At 33.9% G+C, this 25,077-nt stretch overlaps 1 protein-coding gene across 1 annotated transcript in view; it reads left to right on the top strand.

Moving 5' to 3' along the window:
- Positions 1 to 25,077, top strand: part of LOC148949095 (cytoplasmic dynein 2 heavy chain 1-like) — a 161,140-nt gene that overhangs the window by 63,033 nt on the left and 73,030 nt on the right. The window contains exons 12-13 of the mRNA XM_089093804.1: positions 20,313 to 20,537; positions 23,247 to 23,450. Of these exons, the coding sequence (XP_088949930.1) occupies positions 20,313 to 20,537; positions 23,247 to 23,450 (429 nt within the window). The remainder of the gene's footprint in view (positions 1 to 20,312; positions 20,538 to 23,246; positions 23,451 to 25,077) is intronic.

A 25,077-nucleotide genomic window follows, 5' to 3' on the forward strand; every position in this document is an offset into this window, starting at 1 on the left:
TAATTTCTGATCGTTTTTTAACTAATGCTGGTAAATCCGGTGCCCCCTTCATAGAAATATCCCTACCCCTAAGGAAAAATCCTCCATGGAAGGATCCTCCCCCGTCAACCCCTCCTCCGACACCTCCCCCATCAGAAAAAATTCCTCCTGAAACTTTTTTATACTTCCCATTGACCAATACTATATCTAAACAATGGGCAAAATTCATAACTTCCAGCCCTTCCCCCGGGAACTGTGGGGGATTAAGTCATCCTCAAAGACATATTTATTAAACTTTTGACTATGTTGAACAAAATGGCTATTTCAAAATTTTAATTTGGTGACTTCGGGAAAAAAATGAGTGTGGGATGGGGCCAAGCTGCCCTCTAATTTTTTTGGCCACTTAAAAAGGGCATTAGAACTTTTGATTTGCGTTCAAATGAGCCCTGTTACGATACTCTAGGACTACTGGATCCATACGATAACCCCTGGGAAAAAAAAACCAAAAAAACAAACAAACAAAAAACAAATAAACACGCATCCTTGATGTTTTTTCTAACAAAAAATACAAACCACATTTTTGCAGATAGGAGCTTGAAACTTCCGCAGTAGGGTTTCTGATACGCTGAACCCGATAAAGTGATTTTCATGAAAGTTCTATGACTTTGTGGGGTTTTTTTTCCCCTTTTATCGAAAATAAGGCAAATTTTCTCAGGCGCGTAACTTTTGATGGGTGAAGTTATATAACTCGATGAAGTTAATGAAACTTATATATTTGAAATCAGCATAAAAATATGATTCTATTGATGTATCTATGGGTATCAAAATTCCGTTTTTTAGAGTATCGGTTACTATTGAGCCAGGTCGCCCCTTACTTACAATTGGTTACCACAAACTGTTTGATACCATGCTCTCAAACACCATTTCGCAATAAACAGACAAATCCTCCCTTACATTTACATCCAGGTCCGACTTCATGTAAGCACCCAATCCACTATGCCTTTGCTGATAACTATTTCTCCTGAAAAAATTATAACCGTTGATATCAAGCACTGCTTCATTTGAAGAATTCAACCACGTCGCAGTCAGTCCTAAAATTTTAATATCCATACCGCTTTGAACTAACTCAGACAAATATGAATGTGACACTTATTAATGCTGATTTTGCTCTATTTTGGACTTGATTTTTGGACTATCGGGTTGGATGTACTATTTTGTCCTAGGTGATTGGATGAATCAGTAAGGTCTAGACCTTGTTCAAGTGCTCATTTATCTCAGGCACTAAACTAGAAATACTTTTTTTTTTTTTTACCAAGTAATTACCTTTAATACACTATATACTTCGATGACTCAATCCTCTCCATATTACTCTCATCATCAAACCCTTATCTCAATAGAACATCTAACCTAGCATAAAAATCAACAGGGTGTCTCTCAAGTAATTCAATTTTTTCTCTAATACTCTCAACCATATTCCCTACGCAGACATCTTGGCAACCCTAATGCACTCCCAAACAGTACAATCTCCAAAACGAAAAAAAATCCTTTTATAATCACAAAACTATTCATTATATCCAGATTCCCAAGAACCATGGATAACACCATTAATAGATCACGGCCCATTCAGAAGGGTTGCGCCATGCCTACATAATATCACTAATCAATAACAACTAAATTTCACAAAAATAAAAATAACTTTTTTACCTTTCATTTCACATTACCAAAAAAAAAAAACAATTTTTACTGTCCAGTTTCCATACCAACCCCAGCTCCACTGTAACTACGCCATAATCTCAGCAGCGTACTTAGCTTCGGTATCTCACCAAGGGAGAATTTATCCGGCGTTTCATGTTGGTTACGTTTAACACATAAATAGGGTGGGACAAATTTCGTGACCCATGCTTCAAGGCCTTGTATTCAACATGTGCGCAATTTATCTCGGATTGCAAACAACTTTTTACGGGTTTCTCGCACAGATAGCGGAAAATCATCATTTGGGTATATGTTAGACTGATTCGCTACTGTTTTATCACGAAGTTTCCGCGCATTCATTAAGATCTCTCACTTAAGTTCCTAAGTTTTTACCTCAACTTTCAAAAACTTTTTTACCGAGTTAACTTCCATCACTGGGCATATTCGGGATTCACACTCATTTCAAGTCCTTGCGAAACGATATCTTCAAACAGGGTTTTTGCATCATTGCTATCATTAGCCGAAACATTCCAAATTAGTATATTCTTATCGGTCTACTTACTTTCGACTTTCATAAGCACTTGCCTCATAGTGCCCAATTGCCCCTTTGCATTAACACATTTATCACTTAAAACGTGCATTTGAAGCTTTAAATCATCTTTAACTGATTGTACTCTATCCACCTGCGGCTTTAAGATGGCAACTTCTCTAACAGAGTCCTGAGTCACAGTTTCCAGCTTAGAAATCTGATCCTCCATTCCTTTCATACTCGTAGCAAGGTCAATAAGGGTCTTAGCATTATCTTTAACTGTGGCTAAGACTTCCAATAAGCTATCAGCCAAAGATTTCAAAGTAATACCATCCGAGGACACACCAGAAGATCTAAACGTATCCAAAATCCACTCATCGTGCTTTTGCTTCTTTCGGACCATCTTAAATTCAATAAGTATAACAGATACGCCTACCTTAGTTGACTTTTTGATTTACCCACGTGAGGCAACTTGCCGTACTCCAAGGCGTCAATCAAGCCACGGCTAACAGCTATATCTCAGTAGAATCTGGAACACAGCTACCAACAGGCAAACAGTTGATATTCACCACTATACTTATCTTTATCCAGGTAAGTTGACATTAAAACATTTAATCCGCCCTTGAACTGGTATCAATTAAGTCTGGCGCAAAATAAGTGTTATCACTCTGAGTTCATTCAGACACCTGAAAGTCATTTCGAGAGAAAAAGACCCCTGTCTTTTTTTTTTCAGGATAAAGTGTTTTAAAATGACTTGGAGATCAAAAGCATTCCTGAAAATAACATTTATATCTAATTTGTTTTTGAACAGAGTGTAATTTTTTTTCTTATTGATTTTTAATAAAAGTTTAAATGAAATTTAATAGCAAAATTAATAGCAGCAGTCGGAAACCTAAGTTCTTGATTTGCACGTGGTTCTTTCGTAGTCAAAACAAGTCTCATGAGAAACTTGTTATCACCCGCATTATACACGTTTCAGAATAAAAATAATTCACCAAAAAAAACAACCAAGTTAAAACTTTTCTTTGCAAAGCCAGCAACTTGAATAAATGAAAATTGGCGGTATGTAATGCAATCTGCATCTGTGTTTTAACCCCAACGTATTTTAAAGTTTTGTTATTAGTTTATTTCCAAGGAAATTCAATGTACGATTAATGATCAATATTTTGCTTTACTCTTGCATCCATCACATCCTAATAAACATCAGAATAAATATAAATGAATCTTTGCAATAGACCAGCAATACTGACATCAGAGCAACAAAGTTGCTTCTCTGCTGCCGTACTCATGCCACCTTTTTCTGTTTCCAAACTACTTGTGAGAGAATTTATACTGGTAGTAAACTAGGTCAAAAAAAGAAAGAAAATAGCCTTAGGAAGATATTGAACCTTTAAAAATGTGTGTACAATTCAGTGTACGATTAATTATCAATATTTTGCTTTACTCTTGTATGCATCAAATCCTAAGAATTATCAAAATACAAATAGATGCATCTTTGCAATAGAGCAGCAATATTGACATCAGAGCAACAAAGTTGCTTCTCTGCTGCCAAACCCATGCAACCCCTTTCTGTTTTCAAACTACTTGTGAGAGAATTTATACTGGTAGTAAACTAGGTCAAAAAAAGAAAGAACATAGCTTTAGGAAGATATTGAACCTTTAAAAATGTGTGTACAATTCAGTGTACGATTAATGATCAATATTTTGCTTTACTCTTGCATGCATCAAATCCTAAGAATTATCAAAATACAAATAGATGCATCTTTGCAATAGAGCAGCAATATTGACATCAGAGCAACAAAGTTGCTTCTCTGCTGCCGCACCCATGCATCCCCTTTATGTTTTCAAACTACTTGTGAGAGAATTTATACTGGTAGTAAACTAGGTCAAAAAAGCAAGAACATAGCTTTAGGAAGATATTGAACCTTTAAAAATGTGTGTACAATTCAGTGTACGATTAATGATCAGTATTTTGCTTTACTCTTGCATGCATCAAATCCTGAGAATTATCAAAATATAAATAGATGAATCTTTGCAAAAGAGCAGCAATATTGAAATCAGAGCAACAAAGTTGCTTCTCTGCTGCCGCACCCATGCAACCCCCTTCTGTTTTCAAACTACTTGTGAAAGAACTTATGCTGGTAGTAAACTAGGTCCAAAAAGAAAGAACATAGCTTTAGGAAGATATTGAACCTTTAAAATGTGTGTAAAATTCAGTGTACGATTAATGATCAATATTTTGCTTTACTCTTGCATGCATCAAATCCTAAGAATTATCAAAATACAAATAGATGCAATTTTGCAATAGAGCAGCAATATTGACATCAGAGCAACAAAGTTGCTTCTCTGCTGCCGCACCCATGCAACCCCCTTCTGTTTTCAAACTACTTGTAAGAGAATTTATACTGGTAGTAAACTAGGTCAAAAAAGAAAGAACATAGCTTTAGGAAGATATTGAACCTTTAAAAATGTGTGTACAATTCAGTGTACGATTAATGATCAATATTTTGCTTTACTCTTGCATGCATCAATTCCTGAGAATTATCAAAATAGAAATAGATCAATCTTTGCAATAGAGCAGCAATATTGACATCAGAGCAACAAAGTTGCTTCTCTGCTGCCGCACCCATGCAACCCCTTTCTGTTTTCAAACTACTTGTGAGAGAATTTATGCTGGTAGTAAACTAGGTCAAAAAAGAAGGAACATAGCTTTAGGAAGATATTGAACCTTTAAAAATGTGTGTACAATTCAGTGTACGATTAATGATCAATATTTTGCTTTACTCTTGCATGCATCAAATCCTAAGAATTATCAAAATACAAATAGATGCATCTTTGCAATAGAGCATCAATATTGACATCAGAGCAACAAAGTTGCTTCTCTGCTGCCGCACCCATGCAACCCCTTTCTGTTTTCAAACTACTTGTGAGAGAATTTATACTGGTAGTAAACTAGGTCAAAAAAGAAAGAACATAGCTTTAGGAAGATATTGAACCTTTAAAAATGTGTTTACAATTCAGTGTACTATTAATGATCAGTATTTTGCTTTACTCTTGCATGCATCAAATTCTGAGAATTATCAAAATAGAAATAGATGAATCTTTGCAATAGAGCAGCAATATTGATATCAGAGCAACAAAGTTGCTTCTCTGCTGCCGCACCTATGCAACCCCTTTCTGTTTTCAAACAACTTGTGAGAGAATTTATACTGGTAGTAAACTAGGTCAAAAAAGAAAGAACATAGCTTTAGGAAGATATTGAACCTTCAAAAATGTGTGTACAATTCAGTGTACGATTAATGATCAGTATTTTGCATTACTCTTGCATGCATCAAATCCTAAGAATTATCAAAATAGATATAGATGCATCTTTGCAATAGAGCAGCAATATTGACATCAGAGCAACAAAGTTGCTTCTCAGCTGCCGCACCCATGCAACCCCTTTCTGTTTTCAAACTACTTGTGAGAGAATTTATACTGGTAGTAAACTAGGTCAAAAAAGAAAGAACATAGCTTTAGGAAGATATTGAAGCTTTAAAAATGTGTGTACAATTCAGTCTACGATTAATTATCAATATTTTGCTTTACTCTTGTATGCATCAAATCCTAAGAATTATCAAAATACAAATAGATGCATCTTTGCAATAGAGCAGCAATATTGACATCAGAGCAACAAAGTTGCTTCTCTGCTGCCGCACCCAAGCAACCCCTTTCTGTTTTCAAACTACTTGTGAGAGAATTTATGCTGGTAGTAAACTAGGTCAAAAAAGAAGGAACATAGCTTTAGGAAGATATTGAACCTTTAAAAATGTGTGTACAATTCAGTGTACGATTAATGATCAATATTTTGCTTTACTCTTGCATGCATCAAATCCTAAGAATTATCAAAATACAAATAGATGCATCTTTGCAATAGAGCATCAATATTGACATCAGAGCAACAAAGTTGCTTCTCTGCTGCCGCACCCATGCAACCCCTTTATGTTTTCAAACTACTTGTGAGAGAATTTATACTGGTAGTAAACTAGGTCAAAAAAGAAAGAACATAGCTTTAGGAAGATATTGAACCTTTAAAAATGTGTTTACAATTCAGTGTACTATTAATGATCAGTATTTTGCTTTACTCTTGCATGCATCAAATTCTGAGAATTATCAAAATAGAAATAGATGAATCTTTGCAATAGAGCAGCAATATTGATATCAGAGCAACAAAGTTGCTTCTCTGCTGCCGCACCTATGCAACCCCTTTCTGTTTTCAAACAACTTGTGAGAGAATTTATACTGGTCGTAAACTAGGTCAAAAAAGAAAGAACATAGCTTTAGGAAGATATTGAACCTTCAAAAATGTGTGTACAATTCAGTGTACGATTAATGATCAGTATTTTGCATTACTCTTGCATGCATCAAATCCTAAGAATTATCAAAATAGATATAGATGCATCTTTGCAATAGAGCAGCAATATTGACATCAGAGCAACAAAGTTGCTTCTCTGCTGCCTCACCCATGCAACCCCTTTCTGTTTTCAAACTACTTGTGAGAGAATTTATACTGGTAGTAAACTAGGTCAAAAAAGAAAGAACATAGCTTTAGGAAGATATTGAAGCTTTAAAAATGTGTGTACAATTCAGTCTACGATTAATTATCAATATTTTGCTTTACTCTTGCATGCATCAAATCCTAAGAATTATCAAAATACAAATAGATGCATCTTTGCAATAGAGCAGCAATATTGACATCAGAGCAACAAAGTTGCTTCTCTGCTGCCAAACCCATGCAACCCCTTTCTGTTTTCAAACTACTTGTGAGTGAATTTATACTGGTAGTAAACTAGGTCAAAAAAGAAAGAACATAGCTTTAGGAAGATATTGAACCTTTAAAAATGTGTGTACAATTCAGTGTACGATTAATGATCAATATTTTGCTTTACTCTTGCATGCATCAAATCCTAAGAATTATCAAAGTACAAATAGATGCATCTTTGCAATAGAGCAGCAATATTGACATCAGAGCAACAAAGTTGCTTCTCTGCTGCCGCACCCATGCAACCCCTTTCTGTTTTCAAAATACTTGTGAGAGAATTTATACTGGTTGTAAACTAGGTCAAAAAAGAAAGAACATAGCTTTAGGAAGATATTGAACCTTTAAAAATGTGTGTACAATTCAGTGTACTATTAATGATGAGTATTTTTCTTTACTCTTGCATGCATCAAATTCTGAGAATTATCAAAATAGAAATAGATGAATCTTTGCAATAGAGCAGCAATATTGACATCAGAGCAACAAACTTACTTCTCTGCTGCCGCACCTATGCAACCCCTTTCTGTTTTCAAACAACTTGTGAGAGAATTTATACTGGTAGTAAACTAGGTCAAAAAAGAAAGAACATAGCTTTAGGAAGATATTGAACCTTCAAAAATGTGTGTACAATTCAGTGTACGATTAATGATCAGTATTTTGCATTACTCTTGCATGCATCAAATCCTAAGAATTATCAAAATAGATATAGATGCATCTTTGCAATAGAGCAGCAATATTGACATCGATAATTTCTTAAACCACATTGGCCTGACATCACATAAAGAAATCGTTTCGCGCTGAAGAAGAGAGGCGTTTGTCCTCTCGAAATATTCGCTTTGTTTTTTCAGTATCGTCATTTGGCCTATAAAAACCCCATTTTTGCTCGTTTTTCTTTCTTTGTGTAATATTGACATCAGAGCAACAAAGTTGCTTCTCAGCTGCCGCACCCATGCAAACCCTTTCTGTTTTCAAACTACTTGTGAGAGAATTTATACTGGTAGTAAACTAGGTCAAAAAAGAAAGAACATAGCTTTAGGAAGATATTGAAGCTTTAAAAATGTGTGTACAATTCAGTCTACGATTAATTATCAATATTTTGCTTTACTCTTGTATGCATCAAATCCTAAGAATTATCAAAATACAAATAGATGCATCTTTGCAATAGAGCAGCAATATTGACATCAGAGCAACAAAGTTGCTTCTCTGCTGCCAAACCCATGCAACCCCTTTCTGTTTTCAAACTACTTGTGAGTGAATTTATACTGGTAGTAAACTAGGTCAAAAAAGAAAGAACATAGCTTTAGGAAGATATTGAACCTTTAAAAATGTGTGTACAATTCAGTGTACGATTAATGATCAATATTTTGCTTTACTCTTGCATGCATCAAATCCTAAGAATTATCAAAATACAAATAGATGCATCTTTGCAATAGAGCAGCAATATTGAGATCAGAGCAACAAAGTTGCTTCTCTGCTGCCGCACCCATGCAACCCCATTCTGTTTTCAAAGTACTTGTGAGAGAATTTATACTGGTAGTAAACTAGGTCAAAAAAGAAAGAACATAGCTTTAGGAAGATATTGAACCTTTAAAAATGTGTGTACAATTCAGTCTACGATTAAGGATCAATATTTTGCTTTACTCTTGCATAAATCAAATCCTAAGAAGTATCAAAATAGAAATAGATGCATATTTGCAATAGAGCAGCAATATTGACATCAGAGCAACAAGGTTGCTTCTCTGCTGCCACACCCATGCAACCCCTTTCTGTTTTCAAACTAATTGTGAGAGAATTTATACTGGTAGTAAACTAGGTCAAAAAAGAAAGAACATAGCTTTAGGAAGATATTGAACCTTTAAAAATATTTGTACAATTCAGTGTACGATTAATGATCAATATTTTGCTTTACTCTTGCATGCATCAAATCCTAAGAATTATCAAAATACAAATACATGCATCTTTGCAATAGAGCAGCAATATTGATATCAGAGCAACAAAGTTGCTTCTCTGCTGCCGCACCCATGCAACCCCTTTCTGTTTTCAAACAACTTGTGAGAGAATTTATACTGGTAGTAAACTAGGTCAAAAAAGAAAGAACATAGCTTTAGGAAGATATTGAACCTTTAAAAATGTGTGTACAATTCAGTGTACGATTAATGATCAGTATTTTGCTTTACTCCTGCATGCCTCAAATCCTAAGAATTATCAAAATAGATATAGATGCATCTTTGCAATAAAGCAGCAATATTGACATCAGAGCAACAAAGTTGCTTCTCTGCTGCCACACCCATGCAACCCTTTTCTGTTTTCAAACTACTTGTGAGAGAATTTGTACTGGTAGTAAACTAGGTCAAAATAGAAAGAACATAGCTTTAGGAAGATATTGAACCTTTAAAAATGTGAGTACAATTCAGTGTACGATTAATGATCAATATTTTGGTTTACTCTTGCATGCATAAAATCCTAAGAATTATCAAAATACATATAGATGCATCTTTGCAATAGAGCAGCAATATTGACATCAGAACAACAAAGTTGCTTCTCTGCTGCCGCACCCCTGCAACCCCTTTCTGTTTTCAAACTACTTGTGAGAGAATTTATACTGGTAGTAAACTAGGTCAAAAAAGAAAGAACATAGCTTTAGGAAGATATTGAACCTTTAAAAATGTGTGTACAATTCAGTGTACGATTAATGATCAATATTTTGCTTTACTCTTGCATGCATCAAATCCTAAGAATTATCAAAATACAAATAGATGCATCTTTGCAATAGAGCAGCAATATTGACATCAGAGCAACAAAGTTGCTTCTCTGCTGCCGCACCCATGCAACCCCTTTCTGTTTTCAAAGTACTTGTGAGAGAATTTATACTGGTAGTAAACTAGGTCAAAAAAGAAAGAACATAGCTTTAGGAAGATATTGACCCTTTAAAAAAGTGTGTACAATTCAGTGTACTATTAATGATCAGTATTTTGCTTTACTCTTGCATGCATCAAATTCTGAGAATTATCAAAATAGAAATAGATGAATCTTTGCAATAGAGCAGCAATATTGATATCAGAGCAACAAAGTTGCTTCTCTGCTGCCGCACCTATGCAACCCCTTTCTGTTTTCAAAAAACTTGTGAGAGAATTTATACTGGTAGTAAACTAGGTCAAAAAAGAAAGAACATAGCTTTAGGAAGATATTGAACCTTCAAAAATGTGTGTACAATTCATTGTACGATTAATGATCAGTATTTTGCATTACTCTTGCATGCATCAAATCCTAAGAATTATCAAAATAGATATAGATGCATCTTTGCAATAGAGCAGCAATATTGACATCAGAGCAACAAAGTTGCTTCTCAGCTGCCGCACCCATGCAACCCCTTTCTGTTTTCAAACTACTTGTGAGAGAATTTATACTGGTAGTAAACTAGGTCAAAAAAGAAAGAACATAGCTTTAGGAAGATATTGAAGCTTTAAAAATGTGTGTACAATTCAGTCTACGATTAATGATCAATATTTTGCTTTACTCTTGTATGCATCAAATCCTAAGAATTATCAAAATAGATATAGATGCATCTTTGCAATAGAGCAGCAATATTGACATCAGAGCAACAAAGTTGCTTCTCTGCTGCCAAACCCATGCAACCCCTTTCTGTTTTCAAACTACTTGTGAGTGAATTTATACTGGTAGTAAACTAGGTCAAAAAAGAAAGAACATAGCTTTAGGAAGATATTGAACCTTTAAAAATGTGTGTACAATTCAGTGTACGATTAATGATCAATATTTTGCTTTACTCTTGCATGCATCAAATCCTAAGAATTATCAAAGTACAAATAGATGCATCTTTGCAATAGAGCAGCAATATTGACATCAGAGCAACAAAGTTGCTTCTCTGCTGCCGCACCCATGCAACCCCTTTCTGTTTTCAAAATACTTGTGAGAGAATTTATTCTGGTAGTAAACTAGGTCAAAAAAGAAAGAACATAGCTTTAGGAAGATATTGAACCTTTAAAAATGTGTTTACAATTCAGTGTACTATTAATGATCAGTATTTTGCTTTACTCTTGCATGCATCAAATTCTGAGAATTATCAAAATAGAAATAGATGAATCTTTGCAATAGAGCAGCAATATTGATATCAGAGCAACAAAGTTGCTTCTCTGCTGCCGCACCTATGCAACCCCTTTCTGTTTTCAAAAAACTTGTGAGAGAATTTATACTGGTAGTAAACTAGGTCAAAAAAGAAAGAACATAGCTTTAGGAAGATATTGAACCTTCAAAAATGTGTGTACAATTCAGTGTACGATTAATGATCAGTATTTTGCATTACTCTTGCATGCATCAAATCCTAAGAATTATCAAAATAGATATAGATGCATCTTTGCAATAGAGCAGCAATATTGACATCAGAGCAACAAAGTTGCTTCTCAGCTGCCGCACCCATGCAACCCCTTTCTGTTTTCAAACTACTTGTGAGAGAATTTATTCTGGTAGTAAACTAGGTCAAAAAAGAAAGAACATAGCTTTAGGAAGATATTGAAGCTTTAAAAATGTGTGTACAATTCAGTCTACGATTAATTATCAATATTTTGCTTTACTCTTGTATGCATCAAATCCTAAGAATTATCAAAATACAAATAGATGCATCTTTGCAATAGAGCAGCAATATTGACATCAGAGCAACAAAGTTGCTTCTCTGCTGCCAAACCCATGCAACCCCTTTCTGTTTTCAAACTACTTGTGAGTGAATTTATACTGGTAGTAAACTAGGTCAAAAAAGAAAGAACATAGCTTTAGGAAGATATTGAACCTTTAAAAATGTGTGTACAATTCAGTGTACGATTAATGATCAATATTTTGCTTTACTCTTGCATGCATCAAATCCTAAGAATTATCAAAATACAAATAGATGAATCTTTGCAATAGAGCAGCAATATTGAGATCAGAGCAACAAAGTTGCTTCTCTGCTGCCGCACCCATGCAACCCCTTTCTGTTTTCAAACTACTTGTGAGAGAATTTATACTGGTAGTAAACTAGGTCAAAAAAGAAAGAACATAGCTTTAGGAAGATATTGAACCTTTAAAAATGTGTGTACAATTCAGTCTACGATTAAGGATCAATATTTTGCTTTACTCTTGCATGCATCAAATCCTAAGAATTATCAAAATACAAATAGATGCATCTTTGCAATAGAGCAGCAATATTGACATCAGAGCAACAAAGTTGCTTCTCTGCTGCCGCACCCATGCAACCCCTTTCTGTTTTCAAACAACTTGTGAGAGAATTTATACTGGTAGTAAACTAGGTCAAAAAAGAAAGAACATAGCTTTAGGAAGATATTGAACCTTTAAAAATGTGTGTACAATTCAGTGTACGATTAATGATCAATATTTTGCTTTACTCCTGCATGCCTCAAATCCTAAGAATTATCAAAATAGATATAGATGCATCTTTGCAATATAGCAGCAATATTGACATCAGAGCAACAAAGTTGCTTCTCTGCTGCCACACCCATGCAACCCTTTTCTGTTTTCAAACTACTTGTGAGAGAATTTGTACTGGTAGTAAACTAGGTCAAAATAGAAAGAACATAGCTTTAGGAAGATATTGAAGCTTTAAAAATGTGTGTACAATTCAGTGTACGATTAATGATCAGTATTTTGCTTTACTCTTGCATGCATCAAATCCTGAGAATTATCAAAATAGAAATAGATGAATCTTTGCAATAGAGCAGCAATATTGACATCAGAACAACAAAGTTGCTTCTCTGCTGCCGCACCCATGCAACCCCTTTCTGTTTTCAAACTACTTGTGAGAGAATTTATGCTGGTAGTAAACTAGGTCAAAAAAGAAGGAACATAGCTTTAAGAAGATATTGAACCTTTAAAAATGTGTGTACAATTCAGTGTACGATTAATGATCAATATTTTGCTTTACTCTTGCATGCATCAAATCCTAAGAATTATCAAAATACAAATAGATGCATCTTTGCAATAGAACAGCAATATTGACATCAGAGCAACAAAGTTGCTTCTCTGCTGCCGCACCCAAGCAACCCCTTTCTGTTTTCAAACTACGTGTGAGAGAATTTATACTGGTAGTAAACTAGGTCAAAAAAGAAAGAACATAGCTTTAGGACGATATTGAACCTTTAAAAATGTGTATACAATTCAGTGTACGATTAATGATCAATATTTTGCTTTACTCTTGCATGCATCAAATCCAAAGAATTATCAAAATACAAATAGATGCATCTTTGCAATAGAGCAGCAATATTGACATCAGAGCAACAAAGTTGCTTCTCTGCTGCCGCACCCATGCAACCCCTTTCTGTTTTCAAACTACTTGTGAGAGAATTTATGCTGGTAGTAAACTAGGTCAAAAAAGAAGGAACATAGCTTTAGGAAGATATTGAACCTTTAAAAATGTGTGTACAATTCAGTGTACGATTAATGATCAATATTTTGCTTTACTCTTGCATGCATCAAATCCAAAGAATTATCAAAATACAAATAGATGCATCTTTGCAATAGAGCAGCAATATTGACATCAGAGCAACAAAGTTGCTTCTCTGCTACCACACCCATGCAACCCCTTTCTGTTTTCAAACTACTTGTGAGAGAATTTATACTGGTAGTAAACTAGGTAAAAAAAAAGAACATAACTTTAGGAAGATATTGAACCTTTAAAAATGTGTGTACAATTCAGAGTACGATTAATGATCAGTATTTTGCTTTACTCTTGCATGCATCAAATCCTGAGAATTATCAAAATAGAAATAGATAAATCTTTGCAATAGAGCAGCAATATTGACATCAGAGCAACAAAGTTGCTTCTCTGCTGACACACCCATGCAAACCCTTTCTGTTTTCAAACTACTTGTGAGAGAATTTATACTGGTAGTAAACTAAGTCAAAAAAAGAAAGAACATAGCTTTAGGAAGATATTGAACCTTTAAAAATGTGTATACAATTCAGTGTACGATTAATGATCAGTATTTTGCTTTACTCTTGCAAGCATCAAATCCTGACAATTATCAAAATACAAATAGATGCATCTTTGCAATAGAGCAGCAATATTGACATCAGAGCAACAAAGTTGCTTCTCTGCTGCCGCAACCATGCAACCCCTTTCTTTTTTCAAACTACTTGTGAGAGAATTTATACTGGTAGTAAACTAGGTCAAAAAAGAAAGAACATAGCTTTAGGAAGATATTGAACCTTTAAAAATGTGTGTACAATTCAGTGTACGAATAAGGATCAATATTTTGCTTTACTCTTGCAAGCATCAAATCCTAACAATTATCAAAATACAAATAGATGCATCTTTGCAATAGAGCAGCAATATTGACATCAGAGCAACAAAGTTGCTTCTTTGCTGCCGCACCCATGCAACCCCTTTCTGTTTTCAAACTACGTGTGAGAGAATTTATACTGGTAGTAAACTAGGTCAAAAAAGAAAGAACACATATTTAGGAAGATATTGAACCTTTAAAAAAGTGTATACAATTCAGTGTACGATTAATGATCAATATTTTGCTTTACTCTTGCATGCATCAAATCCAAAGAATTTTAAAAATACAAATAGATGCATCTTTGCAATAGAGCAGCAATATTGACATCAGAGCAACAAAGTTGCTTCTCTGCTTCCACACCCATGCAACCTCTTTCTGTTTTCAAACTACTTGTGAGAGAATTTATACTGGTAGTAAACTAGGTCAAAAAAGAAAGAACATAACTTTAGGAAGATATTGAACCTTTAAAAATATGCGTACAATTCAGAGTACGATTAATGATCAGTATTTTGCTTTACTCTTGCATGCATCAAATCCTGAGAATTATCAAAATAGAAATAGATAAATCTTTGCAATAGAGCAGTAATATTGACATCAGAGCAACAAAGTTGCTTCTCTGCTGACACACCCATGCAAACCCTTTCTGTTTTCAAACTACTTGTGAGAGAATTTATACTGGTAGTAAACTAGGTCAAAAAAAGAAAGAACATATCTTTAGGAAGATATTGAACCTTTAAAAATGTGTATACAATTCAGTGTACGATTAATGATCAGTATTTTGCTTTACTCTTGCAAGCATCAAATCCTGAGAATTATCAAAATAGAAATAGATGAATCTTTGCAATAGAGCAGCAATATTGACATCAGAGCAACAAAGTTGCTTCTCTGCTGCCGCAACCATGCAACCCCTTTCTTTTTTCAAACTACTTGTGAGAGAATTTATACTGGTAGTAAACTAGGTCAAAAAAGAAAGAACATAACTTTAGGAAGATATTGAACCTTTAAAAATATGCGTACAATTCAGAGTACGATTAATGATCAGTATTTTGCTTTACTCTTGCATGCATCAAATCCTGAGAATTATCAAAATAGAAATAGATAAATCTTTGCAATAGAGCAGTAATATTGACATCAGAGCAACAAAGTTGCTTCTCTGCTGACACACCCATGCAAACCCTTTCTGTTTTCAAACTACTTGTGAGAGAATTTATACTTGTAGTAAACTAAGTCAAAAAAAGAAAGAACATAGCTTTAGGAAGATATTGAACCTTTAAAAATGTGTATACAATTCAGTGTACGATTAATGATCAGTATTTTGCTTTACTCTTGCAAGCATCAAATCCTGAGAATTATCAAAATAGAAATAGATGAATCTTTGCAATAGAGCAGCAATATTGACATCAGAGCAACAAAGTTGCTTCTCTGCTGCCGCAACCATGCAACCCCTTTCTTTTTTCAAACTACTTGTGAGAGAATTTATACTGGTAGTAAACTAGGTCAAAAAAGAAAGAACATAGCTTTAGGAAGATATTGAACCTTTAAAAATGTGTGTACAATTCAGTGTACGAATAAAGATCAATATTTTGCTTTACTCTTGCAAGCATCAAATCCTAACAATTATCAAAATACAAATAGATGCATCTTTGCAATAGAGCAGCAATATTGACATCAGAGCAACAAAGTTGCTTCTTTGCTGCCGCACCCATGCAACCCCTTTTTGTTTTCAAACTACTTGTGAGAGAATTTATACTGGTAGTAAACTAGGTAAAAAAAAGAACATAGCTTTAGAAAGATATTGAACCTTTAAAAGTGTGTGTACAATTCAGTGTACGATTAATGATCAATGTTTTGCTTTACTCTTGCATGCATCAAACCCTAACAATTATCAAAATACAAATAGACGCATCTTTGCAGTAGAGCAGCAATATTGACATCAGAGCAACAAAGTTGCTTCTCTGCTGCCGCACCCATGCAACCCCTTTATGTTTTCAAACTACTTATAAGAAAATTTATAGCCTACATGTAGTAAACTAGGTCAAAAAAGAGAGAACATAGCTTTAGGAAAATGTTGAATCTTTAAAAATGTACTTCAGTGTATGATTAATGGTCAGTATTTTGCTTTACTCTTGCATGCATCAAATTCTAGGAAGTATCAAAATACAAATAAATGCATCTTTGCAATAGAGCAGCAATATTGACATCAGAGCAACAAAGTTGCTTCTCTGCTGACGCACCCATGCTACCCATTTTTTTTCAAACTAATTGTGAGACAATTTATACTGGTAGTAAACTAGGTCAAAAAAGAAAGAACATAGCTTTAGGAAGATATTGAACCTTTAAAAATGTGTGTACAATTCAGTGTACGATTAATGATCAATATTTTGCTTTACTCTTGCATGCATCAAATCCTAAGAATTATCAAAATACAAATAGATGTATCTTTGCAATAGAACAGCAGTATTGACATCAGAGCAACAAAGTTACTTCTCTGCTGCCGCACCCATGCAACCCCTTTCTGTTTTCAAACTACGTGTGAGAGAATTTATACTGGTAGTAATCTAGGTCAAAAAAGAAAGAATATAGCTTTAGGAAGATATTGAACCTTTAAAAATGTGTCTACAATTCAGTGTACGATTAATGACCTGTATTTTGCTTTACTCTTGCATGCATCAAATCTTGAGAATTATCAAAATAGAAATAGATGAATCTTTGCAATAGAGCAGCAATATTGAGATCAGAGCAACAAAGTTGCTTCTCTGCTGCCGCACCCATGCAACCCCTTTCTGTTTTCAAACTACTTGTGAGAGAATTTATACTGGTAGTAAACTAGGTCAAAAAAGAAAGAACATAGCTTTAGGAAGATATTGAACCTTTAAAAATGTGTGTACAATTCAGTGTACGATTAATGATCAATATTTTGCTTTACTCTTGCATGCATCAAATCCTAAGAATTATCAAAATACAAACAGATGAATCTTTGCAATAGAGCAGCAATATTGACATCAGAGCAACAAAGTTGCTTCTCTGCTGCCACACCCATGCAACCCCTTTCTGTTTTCAAACTACTTGTGAGAGAATTTATACTGGTAGTAAACTAGGTCAAAAAAGAAAGAACATAGCTTTAGGAAGATATTGAACCTTTGAAAATGTGTGTACAATTCAGAGTACGATTAATGATCAGTATTTTGCTTTACTCTTGCATGCATCAAATCCTGAGAATTATCAAAATAGAAATAGATGAATCTTTGCAATAGAGCAGCAATATTGACATCAGAGCAACAAAGTTGCTTCTCTGCTGCCACACCCAAGCAAACCCTTTCTGTTTTCAAACTACTTATGAGAGAATTTATACTGGTAGTAAACTAGGTCAAAAAAGAAAGAACATAGCTTTAGGAAGATATTGAACCTTTAAAAATGTGTGTACAATTCAGTGTACGATTAATGATCAGTATTTTGCTTTACTCTTGCATGCATCAAATCCTGAGAATTATCAAAATACAAATAGATGCATCTTTGCAATAGAGCAGTCACATTGACATCAGAGCAACGAAGTTGCTTCTTTGCTGCCGCACCCATGCAACCCCTTTCTGTTTTCAAACTACTTATGAGAGAATTTATACTGGTAGTAAACTAGGTCAAAAAAGAAAGAACATAACTTTAGGAAGATATTGAACCTTTAAATTTTATGTGTATAATTCAGTGTAAGATTAATGATCTATGTTTTGCTTTACTCTTGCATGCATCAAATCCTAACAATTATCAAAATACAAATAGACGCATCTTTGCAGTAGAGCAGCAATATTGACATCAGAGCAACAAAGTTGCTTCTCTGCTGCCGCACCCATGCAACCCCTTTATGTTTTCAAACTACTTATAAGAAAATTTATAGCCTACATGTAGTAAACTAGGTCAAAAAAGAGAGAACATAGCTTTAGGAAAATGTTGAATCTTTAAAAATGTACTTCAGTGTATGATTAATGGTCAGTATTTTGCTTTACTCTTGCATGCATCAAATTCTAGGAAGTATCAAAATACAAATAAATGCATCTTTGCAATAGAGCAGCAATATTGACATCAGAGCAACAAAGTTGCTTCTCTGCTGCCGCACCTACGCAACCCCTTTCTGTTTTCAAACTACTTGTGAGAGAATTTATACTGGTAGTAAACTAGGTCAAAAAAGAAAGAACATAGCTTTAGGAAGATATTGAACCTTTAAAAATGTGTGTACAATTCAGTGTACGATTAATGATCAATATTTTGCTTTGCTCTTGCATGCATCAAATCCTAAGAATTATCAAAATACAAATAGATGCAACTTTGCAATAGAGCAGCAATATTGACATCAGAGCAACAAATTTGCTTCTCTGCTGCCGCACCCATGCAACCCCTTTATGTTTTCAAACTACTTATAAGAAAATTTATAGCCTACATGTAGTAAACTAGGTCAAAAAAGAGAGAACATAGCTTTAGGAAGATGTTGAATCTTTAGAAATATAATTCAGTGTATGATTAATGGTCAGTATTTTGCTCTACTCTTGCATGCATCAAATCCTAGGAAGTATCAAAATACAAATAAATGAATCTTTGCAATAGGTCAGCAATATTGGCATTAGAGCAGCAAAATTGCTTCTCCACTGCCGCACCCATCCAACCCCTTTACGTTTTTAAATTACTGATGAGAGAATTTACACTTGTAGTAAATTAGGCCAAAAAAGAGAGACCATAGCCTTAAGAAGATATTGAAGCTTGAAAAATGAATTTGACTGGTATAGTAGTATTATTCGTGCAGAAAACTACTATATCTGGCGTTAATCAAACGCTAATTATTTGGTGCTAAGTTGAAAGTGCGTGAAATTTCCTTTAAATTTTGGAGGCTTGTCTTACAAAGGCTATGAGCTATTTAACGCGTGAGACATATTAAAAACTGTGAATAGAGATGCACGGTCAAAATATTCCATTGCTAAACAAAGTAATACAGAACATGAAGTAAGCAAAAGAAGTGTGAATTTTTAGAAAATAAATGTTAAAAATATGAATGAATTCGAATACCATTTATTTTCAGTCTCATAGAATTTATTCTTTTAGAAATTCTCTCTTAAAAAAATTATGATTACGAAGTGAACTCTTCCCTGAGTTTTTTTTTCTACATTTGGCTCTATTGCTTAAAAAGTTTCCCAATAATTAGTTCGAATGATTCAGAGCTAGTTCATACTAGGAAGTTTTAGATTAAAAAATTGTCATCAAAGGTCCAAAATCTCTAAAGATCCATTATAACATCAAAGACTAATAAGCTGCCCTTTATTCGGACTGTTGGCCATATCTGTAATACTTATTACGTAGCACAAAATTGGGAAGTTCACGAGTGGCTTGTCTCCTTAGAGAGAAGGTGATAGTGTTTGCTTTATAGAATCTTTCCCAATCCTATATATGCTGTATATCTGTTTGTGAAAATTTTACTTACCCAGCTAAACAGCTTTGCGATGCACTAAAAAGCTAAAAAAAACAAATTTTATTGATTAATTTGTATCGTTTGTATATTTTAGTTTATTCTTTATTTATTTATGTTTCTTTTTTAATTCTTAAGAATATAAATGTGTCTGTGTATTCTGGCCTCCCATTTCAATAATATTTAATGCCCCAGTTTAATAGCTCTTTAGAAGAATTTGTTGATTCAAAAGACTAAATCAAAATTGTATTACAGGATTGACACAGAAAACCAAATGTTCATTATCTTATTACCTATGAAAATCCAATTTTTAATTCGTTTTTGAATAAAAATGGCTTTTTATTTAAGTAGGGTCGATAATTGTTTCTTAGGTAGTACTATCTTAAAGATTTAATCAACATCGTAAAGCAAGTGAAAGAAAAGGAAAGAGAAAAAATTACATACACATAGTCTCTAATATGTCTTAAAATTGTACAATTTTTGCCCTCTAAGAAATTAAATACAAATATCACATTAGATTCTGGAACTTTGTTGCGTTTGAAATGGGATTATCTATTCTATGTCATTAATTTTATTTTACAGGCAAAAAGAACTGATTACCCCAAGTTCTTTTTTCTTGGGGACGATGACCTTTTAGAAATTATTGGGCATGCAAGTAAACCCTTGGCTATTCAACATCATATGCACAAACTTTTTAGTGGAGTTAGCCAGCTAGTTCTGAAAGATAATCAAGTGGTTGGTCTGATATCAAGTGAAGGAGAAACTATTACGCTATTGGAACCAGTTCTAATCACTCCCCAGGCAGAAGTAAGATCTTCAAAGTAATATAACACCATTTGGTTCTCAATGTTTTTAAGCTGTTTCACCGGGGAACAGAGGGTTTGACGAAGAAAATTTCATGATTCAAATATTTTTATTAATTTTAATGGCTTAAAACTTTTCACAAAAAAAACATTAAAGTTTTCTTTTCGTATTAATGGCATAAATAAGAGACAGTCCTGATATTTACACAGTTGCATTTATAATGACATTAGCTTAACCCTAGTAAGGACAAAATGATATTTCTGGAACTATTCCTCCATATTAGTAATATTGAGAAAATTATAGAAATTTTGCTTTATGTCATGACGTCATACAGATAGAAAAAAAGGTTATTTTTCTTGTTGTTCTTGTTGTTTTTCTTGTTGCCAGGATACTGAAAGTTTCCTGAATAGGGTGTCGGCAATGGCAATTACAACTGTGTACTTTTTGTTTCAATCCAACACAGCTCTTTTGAGGTTTTGGGCTATTTTTGAAATTCCCGTTTATTTTTTCAAATAACATTTCACTGTTGAGAAAAATTTAGATAATGGTTACCATTCTTGAATCAGTTAGAAATGGCGAGCTTTTTTAACTTTCCATTTTTTCCATTCCACGTATTTTGTTTAGTTTTAGTTACCATGTGCCGCTATTCGTTCCTTACTGGGTCGCAGCTACCGCTATAACCACTATAATGCGTAAAAGATACCAAAAATGCTGTTTTTTTTTAGAAAAAAAAACATTATCTTACTCTAGCCCACTCAATTTTGGTCACCCGAAGAGGTGACAATAAATTTAATTTCTGTTTGAATGAGCTCTTTCACACTTTTTAGGGTGATTCGATTCGATTCGATCACCCTCGAAAAAAACAACAGACATCCCTTATCTTTCTACTGGGAAAAAATGCGAAGTTCCACATTTTGTACATAGTAGCTTCAAACTTCTACATTAAGGTTCTCTAATCTCTAATATACTGAATCTAATGATAGGAATTAAATTAAGATTATATGTATTTTTTGGATGTTTCTCCCCTTTTTTAAAGTCAAACATGTTTCTTTCATGCTCGTAGCTTTTTATGGGTAGAATTGAACTTATGGAATTTATATATTTGGAATCAGCATAAATAAAATCAGTACAAAATAAAGCCCATGCCTTCAATATAATACTTGCCATGAAAATTCCTTATTTTGAGTTTCGGTTACTATTGACCCAACTCGCTTCTTACTAAAAGTTCGTTCCACAAAGTTTATTTGCTGGTGTTTGCATATCTAGAAATGGAAAACAAAGTGATTGAATACCAAAAAAAAACTTTGCAGAAATAAGCCAATTGAACTAAAGCAGACTTTTTACTGAGGAAGTGGGACAGTAATCTCTCAAAAGAAAGTGTCAAACCCTCATACCTCTTTTTTTGTTATTCACATTGCTTAGTAAAACCAAGGCTACAAAACCCTCTAAAACTAAAACTAGCGGCATATTTAGTCTCAGTTCCCCTAGAATGGTAAAGTAAACGAAGAATTTTATCACTTTATGTGCTGGCTGTTTAAGCGATATTGTTTTTTAAGTAACCTTTTTATAGATATTTTTGCTTACTCTTTTTCAGTCTCAACCCTGTTAATCATGTCATTTTTTTTATTTTTATTTATTTCTTAATAGCTATTTAAAGAGCATTTCTTTATATTTGTTGCATTTCTTAGTGGTATTTCTTACCACCCACCCCTGATTTTTCTGCAATAATAGTGTACTAGGTTTCTTCATAGTATCCCGAAGGGATTGAAATATTGTGGCCTAAAAATTTGCTTTTCTTAAGTTTTCCATCCCTGGGGGGAAAAACATAATCCTCATCTTTAGTGTCAATGGTCATTGCATCTATCCATGCAAAGAAGCAATGGATCAAGTGGATACAATCGTCTGGATTTGTAATGAGAAAGAAGGATTGTTTGCCTAAATATCAAGGCCACGAATTTTTTATATATGATGAATCCTTGAAGGAAATTTTAGAGAAAATTTCAATATCAGGGGAAATACCAACCAGAGAAATGTTGTCACCTACCAGAAGATTCTCGCCTCTGTAGACGCCTTTCTTAAAACTTAGTTAAATTCCTTTAAAAATAGATCATAATTTATGTATACATTATTTCGTTATTAACAAGTTATATCTATGTATTCCTACCAGTATAATGATAATAATGATAATAATAAAAATAACCTTATTAAAAATATGGCGCTGTCAGTTACTATTATTGTTTTTTTGTCATTTCTTGAGGTGAATGATACGGAATTCTGAGATATTTTCCTTTTAATTACCTTGGACTTCTTTAGGCAGGCTTGATATATTTACAACCGGGATTGTTTGTTTATGTAAAGTTTGCTATCCATAAGTTGAATATTTCATGGAAGTTACTGTGCAGCTTTACCACACTGGACATGTTCCAGGACTAAATTATCAATAATTATTTCTTACTAATTGTTATTGCCTTTAATCAGAAACTATCTTAGCCCCTAAAATCTTCAAAACATATAATATAGGATGACATCGCTGTCCGTTTTACTTACGGTAATACAAACTTCTTATATTTGGTGTTACCTCTTGTCTTGGGATGAAATAATAGCAACTAATTGGTTGTTATTGATAAATAAGCTATAGAACACATCCCATAATTGCCGAATTGCAAAGATACAACCACTATGATCCAATTTAAAAGTTTAGTGTTATTTTAGTTTTGGCTGCGTAACCTTGAAAAACAGCTCTCTGACACGTTGAGATCTCTAACAAAAAAGTACTTAAGATGCAAAGATTGGCAGAAGTTGCTCTTGGATATACCAACCCAAGTCATGTCCCTAATAATTTTGGTGCAATTCACATCGGAAGTGGAGGAATCTATAAGAATCGGAGAACTACAGGATTTAATGAAGAAGAAGGAGGTAACCACAACAGCTATTAATTAATAGAACAGACCACCTGGGATGCTAATTCTCGGGAATGTAGGAGACGCAAATTTTTTTTAGTTTTAAGAAAAATACATAAAAAAGGTATTTTAGAAGTTTAGGGAGGAAATGTTTGTTTTCTTCAGTTTTTCAAAGAAAACACGGTACTTGTATTATATACCCCCGACTTAATATTCTTCATCTAAGTAGAACCTGTTTCTCAGACGCTCAATTCTAGTCAAACATACCTAAATATGATAAGAATATAATATTTTAGAAAAAAATTGGACTATTTATTTGCACATTACGGGGGGGGGGGGGTGGTGTAATGTATAGCGGGTCTGCATGCCTAATGTGTTAGTTACAATTATTTTGCATATTATGAAGTAAAAATTGTTTGCTAATTTCACATTGTCCAAATACTTTACCCCCACTCCCCTAATGTAAAAATATATATCCCAAATATTTTCCATCCATTCGGTTACTTCTCTTCGTCCTGTCTTACGCTAAGCTGAAAGAAACTAATGAAAAAATCCGATTCTGGAGTGTGTTAATGAATGAACTTGACTGGTCGGGGGTACACCATAAAGTACTGAAAACAAAAAAGGAAAAGATTTTTTAAACCTAGTGGAATGAATCCCATTTCCCCCCTTCTCGAGGCAATTGTCACCCCGTTAGAAACCAAGGTCTAGCGCGTCAGGCAGGTTTTGATTCCTTGAAGTTATGTTTTCAAACAAAGGAATTCCAGTATTGGCACCAAACATCATGGTTCTCACTGTGAATAATTTTTTACATATAAAGTGGGTGAATTATTAGACCAACTCCATCTAAATTAGTAAATTGCATACCAAATGTCATTTTTTAATTTAATTTAATTTTTCAAGTCTCTTTTTCCATAAAGCCCTTCCCAGAAACAGGAATAACCTTTCCAAAAGTAGGAAGTAAACATGATTTCAAAACAAGCAAACGTCTCTTAAATTGACTTGAACACCTTGATTTAAACCTTACGAAAATTCAAGGTATTTGTACCATTATATAGAACACACTGAAAATACTCAGAAAATTTTTCAGTTTCTAAGCACTATAATGTTTATTCATATAATTTATAATTGTCATATAATTTTAATTGCGCGGCAGTAACTCTTCGCATTGAAGTATTGACGGGCAACTAATAGAAAAAACAAACAAACAGACGACAAGTGCCTATATTAGTTTGAACACGGAGAGTGAAAGGGGTAAATAAGGTAAAATAAAATAATAATTAAAATAAAGTAAAAAAAGGGTAAAAGTGGACATTCATATAAATATATTTTTTAAAGGGTATGTCGAAGTAAATAGATATTTTGATGTAAGTTTGTCTTTTGAAGTGAGATTTCATTGAGCAAGTAGAAATGATCTTGGAGGTTATTTCAAAGACCTTAGACCTTAGTTCCTCCAGGACCAGGCGTGGCACATAGGGCATCAACAAAGCTTCACTAGACGTCTCAGAGTGGAGCAGCAGCCGTGACATCTTCCCATTGTGGTTTTAATGACAGATCAGCACTCCGCAATTCTCGGTCGTACTGGGGTCGGAGGATGTGTTTCGTTCACCCGCTGTTTCGCCCACCCTCGAGCTGCCACTCAT

Source organism: Artemia sp. Qi Xiang Cuo, chromosome 8 (assembly GCF_049724085.1).
Source record: "Artemia sp. Qi Xiang Cuo chromosome 8, ASM4972408v1, whole genome shotgun sequence".
NCBI classification, from domain to species: domain Eukaryota; kingdom Metazoa; phylum Arthropoda; class Branchiopoda; order Anostraca; family Artemiidae; genus Artemia; species Artemia sp. Qi Xiang Cuo.